At 45.8% G+C, this 12,869-nt stretch overlaps 1 protein-coding gene across 2 annotated transcripts in view; it reads left to right on the top strand.

Moving 5' to 3' along the window:
* The window catches only part of PRKAG3 (protein kinase AMP-activated non-catalytic subunit gamma 3), a 70,074-nt gene that overhangs the window by 36,517 nt on the left and 20,688 nt on the right, over nt 1-12,869 (top strand). For both annotated transcript variants that reach the window (XR_016313614.1, XM_089683562.1), the window contains exon 9: nt 3,254-3,419. Coding sequence is in view for 1 of the 2 variants with exons in the window: in XM_089683562.1 (XP_089539688.1) it covers nt 3,254-3,419 (166 nt within the window). In the remaining variant the exon portion in view is untranslated. The remainder of the gene's footprint in view (nt 1-3,253; nt 3,420-12,869) is intronic.

Raw genomic sequence — 12,869 nt, 5'->3', positions numbered from 1 at the left:
TGCAGGTCTGATCTGCAACTACAGGAAACGTCTGGTTGAGGTTATTGCTGCCAAAGGAGGGTCAACCAGTTATTAAGTCCAAAGGTTCACGTACTTTTTCCTCTCTGCACTGTGAATGTTTACATGTTATGTGCAATTAAACCATGGCAACATCTAATGTTTGTGTAGTATTATGTTCAGCAGACTGTGTTCTTCTATTGTTGTGGCTTAGATGACGTTCAGAGCACATTTTATGCCCAATTCATGCAAAACTCCACGTAATCCCAAGGGGTTCACATACTTTTTCTTGCAACTGTATATTCGTATAGACTATCAGCCGTTTAAAGCGCGAACGACTATTCATCTTTCGACAACGACTTGTCCACTAAACACATAGAGTAAAATTCCTCTTACTTCCACCCACCCCACCCTTCCTTCCTTCCACCCCTCCTTTCATTCCATGCCTCACTTCCATCCACCCACCCCTTCCTTCCTTCCTTCCTTCCACCCCTCCCTTCCTTACTTTCGTCCTTCCGCCCACCCCTCCCTCCCTCTTCTGGTCTGAAATGGCTTACTCTGCTTTCACCGCACACTGTGAGCTTCGTAGACTGGCCATACACGTATAGACTATCGGCCATTTACAGTGCGAACGTCTCTTGACAATAGACACATAGAATAAAATTAGTTCAAACATTCTTCTTCCGGTTCATCAAAGGGCATGGGAAATACTAGACTTATTCGTTTCGATTAACACATAAACATATACACTTTGGTTGAAACAATGAAAGTTTTCACTTCCAATCTGTCAACAATAGCCGGGCCTACTTTTGAAATCGGCTGTAAATCGAGTCCACTAACGGCACGAATGTCGAACGATCTTTTCAAAAACTAACTTTTTCGGCCGATATTCTATACATGTATGGGGGGCATTAGAACATGCAGCAAGTCAGATAGATCTGGTTAAAGCAAGCCCTCATCCACCTCTGTGACAATGGGCACTGTGGAGAATTTCATCTTCAAAATTCACAAGATGTTTATTTTCTATGGAGAGCAGAATCTTGGCAGGCTGCCAGCCCTGTAATATAAACACACATCTATAAAATACAAAATATGAGGAGCCGCTTGCAAAAATATCCAAATACAAGATATAAAATGCTGCGTGAATTATGAACTGTTCATGGACACATGTATTATTTAATGACTTGATTATTGCACTTTTATATGCGCTGATCATTTGATTATATATGAGTAGCGCAATACTTTATTACATTGTAAAAATGCTGTACTTCCCCATTAAGTAATATAATTCAACCACATAAACCAAACCAAGCACCTTTTGAAATAGTGCAATTTTTTCCAGTGAAAATAATATTAGTGAAAAATGATGACACCAGATTTTAATATAGTGAATATCCATGTCACATCATGAAATTGTGAATAAATTCCTCCAGTGCAGTGATTATTCCAGCCATTACTGTGCAATGCAAGCCACTTCCCAGGTTAAATATTATTATTATACAGTATTTATATAGCGCCAACAGTTTGCTCAGCACTGTACATTGCAATGAGAAACAGTACACGAGACAGTACAGTAACAATACAATGCGATACACGAGGGGTTCGAGGGCCCTGCTCCTTGGAGCTTACAATCTAGGAGGGAGGGGATAGTGGTACAGGAGGAAATAGCTGTGGGGGATGGAGTGGTGGGAGGAGTGGAGGAGATCGGCAATTAGGTGAGGGCGGGGTAGGCTTCCCCGAAGAGATGGGTTTTCAGGGTGCGCATAAAGGTGAGGAGGGTAGGTGACAGTCTGATGGATTGGGGTAGTGAGTTCCAGAGGATGGGGGAAGCCCTGGAGAAGTTCTGGAGACAGGCATGGGAGGAGGAGACCAGGGAACTAGAGAGTAGGAGGTCTTGTGAGGAGCGGAGAGTACGTTTTGGGTGGTAGATGGATATCAAGTCGGTGATGTAGTTTGGGGCAGTGTTATGAACAGCTTTGTACGTCAATGTTAGTAATTTGAATTTTATGCGTTGGGCAATCGGAAGCCAGTGGAGGGATTGACAGAGGGGGGTTAGTACGGTGGATACGGAGCGGTTTGTAAGGTGGATGAGTCTGGCCGCAGGATTCAGGATAGACTGAAGCGAGGATAGCCTGCGATGAGGTAAGCCGATGAGGAGGGAGTTACAGTAGTCAAGTCGTGATATGATAAAGAGTGAATGAGTTGCTTAGTAGTTTCTGGGGTTAGGAACGGATGTATTTTGGAGATGTTACGGAGGTGGAGTCTATATGAATTTGTCAGCGATTGGACCTGGGGCTGGAAAGACAGATTGGAGTCTAGAATGACACCTAGTACCCTGGCTTGCGGGGTGGGACTGATGGTGGCGTTGTTGGTCGTGATGGAGAAGTCGGGGGGGGGGGGGGCACAGGCTGGGGGGAAAACTAGGAGCTCAGTTTTGGAAAGGTTTAATTTTAGGAAGTGGAGTGACATCCAATCTGATATGTAGTTCAGTAGGTTAGTGATTCGGGCGGAGACTGAAGGGGTGAGGCGAGGCGTAGAGAGATAGATTTGCGTATCATTGGCATAGAGATGGTAGTTGAAGCCGTGGGAGTGTATCAGTTGGCCAAGGGAGGAGGTGTAGATGGAGAATAGAAGGGGCCTGAGAACAAATATGACCCCTAATCGTCTGAGGTCTTATATACTTACTGTGTATTACAAAAGGGTCGTTGTATAGGTGGTAATGGGCAACCTCTGCAGTGATCCCTCAAAGGATCATATATATATATATATCTCAATGAATTTGCCACAGGATGGACCATAAAAGAAGAAGAGGACCCCACATAGAGTCGAGCTGCAGTATATTACATTCTTATGTTTAGATCAGCCTTTTTCAAGCTTTTTGCCCAAGAGGAAACCTTAAAAATTATTTTCTGGCCTTGGGAAAACCCTGCCAAAATCAGCTCATTGGAAGTCAGTGTGGAAATTGCACCTTACATGGATAACTATAGACAGCTTAAAAGATTATTGGTTTTATGCAGCTAACTCTGCCAGGTTGTGGCCCTGGAACTATGAGGGCACCATAGGTCAATTAGCCACAGCCCAAGGAACCCCAGGCAACCTTTGGAGGAACCCTAGGGTTCAACAGAACCCAGATTGGGAATGGCCAGTTTAGATACACATTAGGTTAGAGTTCCTCAAGGTTTGTAGGTATAATGTGGTGTTCTGGGAGCTCATTGTGAAAATGTCTTACTTGGACTCTTTGTTGTCCCAATGACAGGGGGGCACCATTCCCCGGCCTCGCTTCCTGCAGAAGACCATCTTGGAGCTGGGCATCGGGACCTTCAGGGACGTAGCCGTCATACACGAATCATCCAGTATATACAACGCTCTGGAGATCTTTGTAGAGAGAAGAGTGTCTGCCCTCCCCGTAGTAAATGAGGCTGGTGAGTACAGATGCCTGACTTGCCGATTATTGATCACCAAAGTCTCCATCTGCAATTAATTGTGTTAAGTCTGGAAACCAAGCCTAGGACAAGGAAATACTTAAGCAAAGATAAAAACCACATGTACAACGATCAGTCAGTACTGAGACACAAGAAGGTGAAGAGGAGCTTGTTTCTGCCACCTCCCAAGGTTTAGAGTTGGTCAGTAAAGACACCTATCATATTAAAGGACCAAAAGGGATATGCAGAAGGGGGAAGGGCCAAGTATGACTTTTACTGGAAAATTCAGGATTTGCATATACGTTCATCCATCTGTACAACACTGACTGTTTGTCATATGGTTTTACTGAAGGTTGTGGAATTTTCTCAGGTGTGTTACAGGTTACAGAAGTTGCCTAATGGGCCTCTCTCTGCCATTTGTATTGTAGGAGCTTTCATTTCTTTAAAGCAAACGTTTACTTTGCCTATGCAGGGCAAAAGCAACAGGTTCTCTTTAATCTAATATACAAACAAATGGCAACTACCCCAACCTATAACTAGGCTTTGCAAACAAGGAGCACATGGAAGGACAACGCATGTCAAAAAACAAACAAAAATTCCAGCTCACTTACCAGCCAGCCTGCAACAACCCGAATGAACAGTTCACGTTAAAACAAGGGGTTTCGTTTGCACACATTTGCAAACGAAGCCCCTTGTTTGAATTTGGGTTGTTGCAGGCTGGCTGCATAGTGAGCTGGCAATTTGTTTGTTTCTCTTTAATCCAATTCCTTCCTCTTCTTTGCTCACCTGCTGTCTGGTTCAGGTGCTGTGGGTGGAAAAAAAGTCCTGTTTTTCTGAGTATGGAGGAGCGTATGAGTCACTCCGTGCCAATGCTGGGCCAGTTGCCAAGTCCATAGCCCTGAGCAAGTTATGACTTGAGCAATTCATAGCTCCCACAGGGCAGCTTCTTCTGCTCCTGGCAACTGAACAGGGCAGCGTGGGAGTGTAGAAGAATTGAGTATCTTTTGCTTTGGAGGCGGCCATTACAATGAGCCCTATGTGGGCAAAGCATAGAATCACTTTAAATCGGGGGTGCTCAACCTTTTGAGAGCGAGTTCCACTTAAAGCGGAGTTCCACTCACCTGTCAAAAAATAAAAGTCAACAGCTACAAAAACCGTAGCTGCTGACTTTTAAAAAACAGCCACTTACCTGTCCCTCGTTCCCGCGATATGTCCCCCGCAGCCCGTTTCACCGGCCGTCCTGTATTCCAGGAGGCTGGCATCTTCAGTGTGGGCACCCGGCTGTGACAGCTTGCGGCTTCACAGCCGGGTACCCACTGTGCATGCGCGAGTAGTGCTGCGCTTCATGAATGGTCCTGTAGTCTTCTGGGACCTGTCACGTGTCCCAAAAGACTACAGGGAGGGAGGACACCTTCCACTTCTGATTGCCTAGGTGATCGGACCGGAAGTGGGAGCGGGTACCTGACAAATTCAGGTACCCGCTCCCCCCCACCCCCCAAAGGTGCCAATCCTTAATGGGGAGCGGGGGAGCAGGCCTTAAAGCGGAACTTCCCCTTTTGGGTGGAGCTCCGCTTTAAGTGATATGGTAATCAGTCGTGGGCCACAATGAAATGAAGTGGTTCAGAATTTTGATTTTTTTTTATATATTGAATAGCATAATGAACATTTTCTTCCTGAATGGAGGCTGAAAGGAGAAGAAGCCAGCTTTCAGTGGTTTCAGGAGGAAAATGGAGGATCGGTTCCTGTATATGCCACTGCTGTCCAAGTGCAAAACAGAATGTGAAAGGGAGGCTGCATGTGCCCGCTGAAGCATGGGGCAAGGTCGCCATTGCGACCCCTGGTGCTACACTAGTGGTTGGGGGAGGGGATGTAGTAAATAAAAATCTCGCCTTTGGATTTTACTGCCCCCAAACCTCAACTGTAAACAAGCCCTTATTGTCCTGAGCCTTCTATAAAGCTGTTTTTACACTGATGCTCTGCAGTTTACCCGCAACTTGGGTGCAGCGCAGTGCACCTGCAGCTTTCCTGTGGGTTACCTGCCCTTAGCATAGCAGGGGCGGACTGACAACTCATGGGGCCCCCAAGCAATAGGGGTTCATGGGGCCCCTGTGTCCTTGACCAAACTCAAAAAAGCCTATGAAAAAGGTACCAAGGGCATCTCATGGGGCCCCCTACTGACCCCGGGCCCTCGGGCAGTGCCCGAGTTTCCAAATGGTCAGTCCGCCCGTGCCATAGACTTCTGTTATATCTTGCAGGTGTAGTGCACTTCCTGAAAGTGCACCAAAAATCCTGCATTCGGAGTTTTGCACTCCTGTAACCTATTTTCAGACAACAGCGGGCAAGGCTGGGGAAAGATCCTGACTCCCAGAGTCTGGAGCGGCATCTGGCTCGGCACCTCAGCGATCTACTGAGAGCCTGAGCCAGCCGCTCCCTTCCCCTTCATATCCCAGTGCTCCAGTGAGCTCCAGGGGGAGCAGAGCAGAGAGCGGTGACTGACAGTTACCGCTCTCTGCTTAGAGCGGCGGTGAGAACTCGGTGATCAGTGGTCATGTGCTCGCTGAGTTTTCACACTTAGAGCCGGTGGGGGACAGATGCAGCATTCACCTAAGTAAGTATAATTGGGGAAGAAACTATAAGTCCATACTTCTCTTTTTTTTAACATTCTTTATTTATAAAGCTTTTTCACAGAACAAACATACAACAATAAGGCAAGTAGGTAGATGCCGCCATAAAAGACAACGAACCAGGTTCAGTCCAGATACGTATAAAATCCAATTGCCATCCCCAAAAAGAGCATAGTGTACTACACTGGGCCGAGAGTCATTGCAAACCGACCAGTCTACTAACCATGAGCAAACACTAACCGCATCCAAAACAGAAAACAAAAAGAAAAAGGAAAGAAGGAGAAGGAAGAAAGAGGAGGAGGAAAAGAAGAAAAAAAAAGGGGGAATGGGGGGAATACCCCAGAGAAAGGAAGGAGGGATAAAAGCCACAGCAAAGGGGCAAAAAGAAAATGACGAGAATGATGAAGGGACTTCAAGCCATACTTCTTTTTTAATGCAGCCAGATAAAACCCATCAGAATACATTATATTGTAGGGGATACAGCCTCCGTACCCCGGCAGACCGTGTCCTCTAATCTGTGCTATACATAGAACACCGGAGTCATCGAGAGCAGGAGCTGGATAAGATTTTTCCTCCCCGCAGTGCAGGAATTCTGGGAGTGTTCCATGACCTCTGAGAGCCTCTAAAGGGAAACTACCGGACACTTCTGAATTTTATATGTGTGAGTCCATAAACAGCTGATGGATCTGCAACAGGAGAAATTCTATTATACATCAAATAGAGTGTCATCATAAATTATCTGTGATGCGTTACATAGAAGGAAGGTTCAGATTGACTCCAGGAAATGAAAGAATCAGCCCTCTAAAAACTGACGTGGTAGAAGCTAGAGAACTGAAGAGCTCCTAGGCACAATTCAGTAAGATTGACCCTCATTCTCTTATCCGCAACCCCAACACCAACCCTCTCTGTAACCCCAACACCAAGCCTTCCTATAACCCCAACACCAACCCTCCCTGTAACCCCAACACCAACCCTCCCTGTAACCCCAACACCAACCCTCTCTGTAACCCCAACACCAAGCCTTCCTATAACCCCAACACCAACCCTTCCTGTAACCCCAACACCAACCCTCCCTGTAACCCCAACACCAACCCTCTCTGTAACCCCAACACCAAGCCTTCCTATAACCCTACCACCAACCCTTCCTGTAACCCCAACACCAACCTTCCCTGTAACTCCAACACCAAGCCTTCCTATAACCCCAACAGCATTGCTTCCTGTAACCCCAACACCAACCCTCCCTGTAACTCCAACACCAAGCCTTCCTATAATCCTAACACCAACCCTCCCTGTAACCCCAACACCAAGCCTTCCTGTAACCCCAACACCAACCCTCCCTGTAAACCCAACACCAACCCTCCCTGTAACCCCAACACCAACCCTCTCTGTAACCCCAACACCAACCCTCCCTGTAACCCCAACACCAACCCTCCCTGTAACCCCAACACCAAGCCTTCCTGTAACCCCAACACTAACCCTTCCTGTAACCCCAACACTAACCCTCCCTGTAACCCCAACACCAACCCTCTCTGTAACCCCAACACCAAGCCTTCCTGTAACCCCAACACCAAGCCTTCCTGTAACCCCAACACCAACCCTCCCTGTAAACCCAACACCAACCCTCCCTGTAAACCCAACACCAACCCTCTCTGTAACCCCAACACCAACCCTCTCTGTAACCCCAACACCAACCCTCTCTGTAACCCCAACACCAACCCTCTCTGTAACCCCAACACCAAGCCTTCCTATAAACCCAACACCAACCCTCCCTGTAACTCCAACACCAAGCCTTCCTATAACCCCAACACCAACCCTCCCTGTAACCCCAACACCAACCCTCCCTGTAACCCCAACACCAACCCTCACTGTAACTCCAACACCAAGCCTCCCTGTAACCCCAACACCAACCATCCCTGTAACCCCAACACCAACCCTCACTGTAACCCTAAAACTAACCAGTTTTGTAACCCCAAAACCAACCCTCCTTGTAACTCTAACACCAATCCTCCCTCTAACCTTAGCACTAATCCTCCCTGTAGCCCTAACACTAACCATTCCTCCAACACTAACTCGACCTGTAACCTCAACATTAACCCTTCCTGTAACCACAGCACGAATCCTCCCTTATAGCCCCAATACTAGCCCTTCAATTTACTGTAACACTGACCCCCACAGTATCCCTACTTGTTACCCTAACACTAACCCTCCCTCTACACCCAACACTAATCCTTTCTGTAACCCCAACACTAATCAACCCTCTACCCCAGCACTAATCCTCCCTGTACCCCCAACACAAATCATCCCTCTAACCTCAACACTAATCCTTTCTGTAACCCCAATACTAATCATCCCTCTACCCTCAACACTAATCCTCCCTGTAACCCAACACTAATCATCCCTTTAACCTCAACACTAATCCTTCCTGTAACCCCAACACTAACCCTCCCTCTACCCCCAACACTAATCCTCCCTGTAACCCCAACACTAATCATCCCTCTAACCTCAACACTAATCCTCCCTGTGGCCCTACCACTAAATTTTCCTCCAACACTAATTCGGCCTGTAACCTCAACATTAATCCTCCCTGTAACCCCAATGCTAGCCCTTCCATTTACTGTAACACTGCCCCCCCCACTATCCCTACTTGTTACCCTAACACTAACCCTCCTTGTAATCCGAATGCTAACCATTCCTCCAACATTAATCCTCCCTGTAACCCCAATACTAGCCATTCAATTTACTGTAACACCCCCAATACTAATCCTCCTTGTAACCCAACACTAATCCTCCCTGTAACCCCAATACTAGCCGTTCAATTTGCTGTAACACCCCCAATACTAATCCTCCTTGTAACCCCAACACTAATCCTCTCTGTAACCCCAACACTAACCCTCCCTGTAACCCTAACATTAACCCTCCCTCCAACCCTCACACTAACCCACACTAATATTAAATTATTGTCAGCTCCATCTAGTGGCCATAATGCATAACTCTCCTGATTGAGGTATTTCAGAAAAATACACCATTATGGCCACTAGATGGGGCTGAAAACGATGGGAAATAAAATTATTAGGTAAATTACATCTATTATTTGTGACAAATGTGTGAATGATTGAGATATTTGCACATTTTCTTTTTTTTTTATAAATAGACCCTTATGCATGTGTGTGTATATTTATTTATTTACAGTGTTTTGCCATCTTGTAGAAAGGAACAGGACCTGCTGGGACTTGTAGTTCCTTTTAAACCCGAAGGGATAGTTTACAAAGTAAAGCAGCCTCATCCTATGACCCATGTGGTTAAACATGGAAATACCAAATGGAAAGCTAAATCATGACAGCGGCAGAAATTGGAAGGAGCCCTTTGTACTGTCTTCTTGGTAATCTTACTTAATACTGTGCCTTTAGTGCCAAGCCGGTGACCCCGGTCCGAGTCCAAAGACCCTGTTTAGTGACCAGAGCAATGTCCACCTCTTCACTGCATGAGGGCGCAGCTGCTGCATGTGAACGTGGCATTTCTGGGTATTTATAGCTCTGCTTGTCTATAGTCAATGACGAACATGGCACTTGGTATCCAGGATTTAAAGTCACCTGTACAGCGCTGCACAGCAAGGATACCGGGCATTGTGTAAACAAGGAAATCCTTTCTGTATCCATTCAAGGTAAACATAACCGAGTATGGCCGTTTCCTGTTCAGCATTTGGATCTGCAAAGTGACAGAATAAATAATGACGTGCAAAGGATTTAAAAGCAACAGAAGCCTCTCTGTAACACTATTAGGTATTGTTGTTGAAGGAATTAATCAGCACACAAGTTCGGCTTTTTTTTATCATTTATATCAGTATATTTCAATAGATGGTGTCAGGAGAGGGAGCTGAGCCGCTAAGAGAATATCTAAATGACTTCAAGGCTTCTACTGTGAGAATATAGAACCCGAGGATGAATTGTTCCACAGTGCCTGCAGCTGCAGAGCACAGTGGAGCTTGTTGCAAAGCTCCTTTACTACTTGTTAAAGCGGAGCTCCACCTAAAAAGGGAAGTTCCACTTTAAGGACTGCTCCCCCACTCCCCATTAAGGATTGCCACCTTTGGGGGGCGGGGGGGGGGAGTGGGTACCCGAATTTGACAGGTACCCGCTCCCACTTCCGGTCCAATCGCCTAGGCGATCGGAAATGGAAGGTGTCCTCCCTCCCTCCCTGTAGACTTTTGGGACACGTGACAGGTCCCAGAAGACTACAGGATCATTCATGAAGCGCAGCGCTACTCGTGCATGTGCAGTAGGTACCCAGCTGTGAAGCCGCAAGCCCACACTAAAGATGGCGGCCTCCTGGAATACAGGACGGCCGGTGAAACAGGCTGCAGGGGACACACCGCGGGACCGAGGGACAGGTAAGTGGCTGTTTTTTAAAAGACAGCAGCTACAGTTTTTGTAGCTGCTGACTTTTATTTTTTGACAGCGTGAGTGGAACTCCGCTTTAAGATTTCCATAGTCTGACCACAAGTTCACCCTGTCACCAAATGTACCTTTACACTGTTTCCACAATTATTAGGCAAGTTGTATTTTTGAGGATTCATTTCATTATTGAACAACTACAGTGCTCTCGGTCAATCCAAAATGTTAAGAAACCTCAAACCTGAATATTTAAGAAAGTAAAAGTGAGATTTTGGCTTTCTTAGGAGAATATCTATGTGAGCACAATTATTGGGCAACTATTCGTGTGCAGAATTATTATCCAACTAAATGAAAACCGAAAATGTTCCCATATCTATGTGAGGACAATTACTGGGCAACTATTTGTGTGCAGAATTATTCCAACTAAATGAAAAATGAAAATTTTCCCATATCTCTGTGAGGACAATTACTGGGCAACTATACGTGTGCAGAATTATTATCCAACTAAATGAAAAACGAAAATTTTCCCATCTCCATTTCCCAACAAACAACACAAAATTTACAAATAAACATTTCTGACATTTAAAAAACCCCCCAAAAAACAATAACTAATATAGCCACCCTTCTTTTCAATAACAGTCATAAGGCTTCCATTAATGGAGTCTGCCAGTTTCTTGACCTGTTGACGATCAACTTTTTGTGCAGCAGCAACCACAGCCTCCCAGACACTGTTCAGAGAGGTGTACTAATTTCCTTCGTCGTAAATCTCTAGTTTAAGAAGGGCCCACAAGTTCTCAATAGAGTTTAGGTCAGTTGAGGAAGGGGGCCATGTCATTATTTTTTCATCTTTAAGGCCTTCACTGGCTACTTTAATGCATGCGATGGCATAAATATCATGGTCCTTTTGAAAGATGCAGACTTTCCTGTACCACTGCTTGAAGAACGTGTCTTCTAAAAACTGTCAGTAGGTTTGGGAGTTCATTCTGAGTCCATCTTCAACACGAAAAAGGTCCAACAAGCTCATCTTTAATAATACCATTCCATACCAGTACCCTGCCTCCACCTTGCTGGCGTCGAAGTGGTTCGTCAAAAGTCACTCTCATCTCATCAGTCCATATAAGCTTTGAAAAATCTGTCTTCAGATATTTCTTGGGCCAAGATGGTGGCATCTACCAGCAGTCTAAGTCATTTGGTTGCCTACAAAAGGGAGGCTTTTAGGCCCCAGTCACACCTGAGCATATTGGAATCGTGGGCAGAATAAAGTGATTCTGCCCGCAATGCTAGAATCGCAGCAAAACTTGCAACGTGCTTATGGTGCCATTATTTTGTAATGGCACCCCAAATGTGGTGTAATTTTGCCATGATTGCCGTGCATCAAAACACACAAAAACATGCAACACCAAACATGCCTGGCTTAGTGCCAAAATCTTAGTGCACAAATTTTTTTGGCATGTTTTTGGAGCGGAGAGAGGCCCATTCAAAATAAATGGTGCCACTCCAAAAAAGCGCCACGAAAACGCCTCAGTGTCGCTCAGGTGTAAAATGGGGCCTTATAGGAAAATAACAGATATGATCAATATATTCTTGTGGGCAGATTGTTGTTGAAATGAATCGCCCGGGTCTGTTTAGGGTTGCTAAAAGAGGACCTAGACCATGGAAGCTATACCCATAAAAGAAAGGTAGAGGGCAAAGGACCGGTCACCAGCATTGCCTCTGGTCTCCTGATCTGATCTGTTTTCCCCCTTACTCACCTGCCATACCTTATTCTGGACTGTGTCTCTGCATGGCCATCTTATCAGAGGTAGGGCTTTGCTTCCTCATGTCAGAGCTTTTCCTCCTCATTGCTGCTGGTTGTGACATTTGATGGTGGGAGGGGGGGGGGGGGGATTCAAGAAGCAGCAGAAGTGGAGTAAGCAAAGAAGCACAGATCAAAATGCAGCAGGGAGATATATTTATTTATTTCAGGTACTTATATAGCGCCGCCAATTTATGCAGCACTTTACATATATATTGTACATTCACATCAGTCCCTAACCCTCAAGGGGTGTACAATCTAAGGTCCCTAACCCTCAAGGGGTGTACAATCTAAGGTCCCTAACTCACATTCATACATACACATACTAGGGACAATTTAGACAGGATCCATTTAACCTACCAGCATGTCTTTGGAGTGTGGGAGGAAGCTGGAGTGCCCGGAGGAAACCCACACAGGCACAGGGAGAACATGCAAACTCCAGGCAGGTGGTGCTGTGGCTGGGATTCAAACTGACAACCCGAGTACTGCCAGGCAGAACTGCTTACTGTTTAGCCACTGCGCTAAATGGTTTCACTCCAGCAGATTTCACTCCAGAAAGCAGCACAGTACTGACATCACCTAACCTCACTTCAAATCTCCTGATGCTGGTAGTCAGTGGCCACGGTGCCTTAGATTTCAT

The sequence above is a fragment of the Staurois parvus genome, unplaced genomic scaffold (genome assembly GCF_062004578.1).
Source record: "Staurois parvus isolate SC_StPar_1 unplaced genomic scaffold, SC_StPar_1.0 ptg000315l, whole genome shotgun sequence".
Classification (NCBI taxonomy): domain Eukaryota; kingdom Metazoa; phylum Chordata; class Amphibia; order Anura; family Ranidae; genus Staurois; species Staurois parvus.
This window is presented reverse-complemented; position numbering and strand designations above follow the sequence as displayed.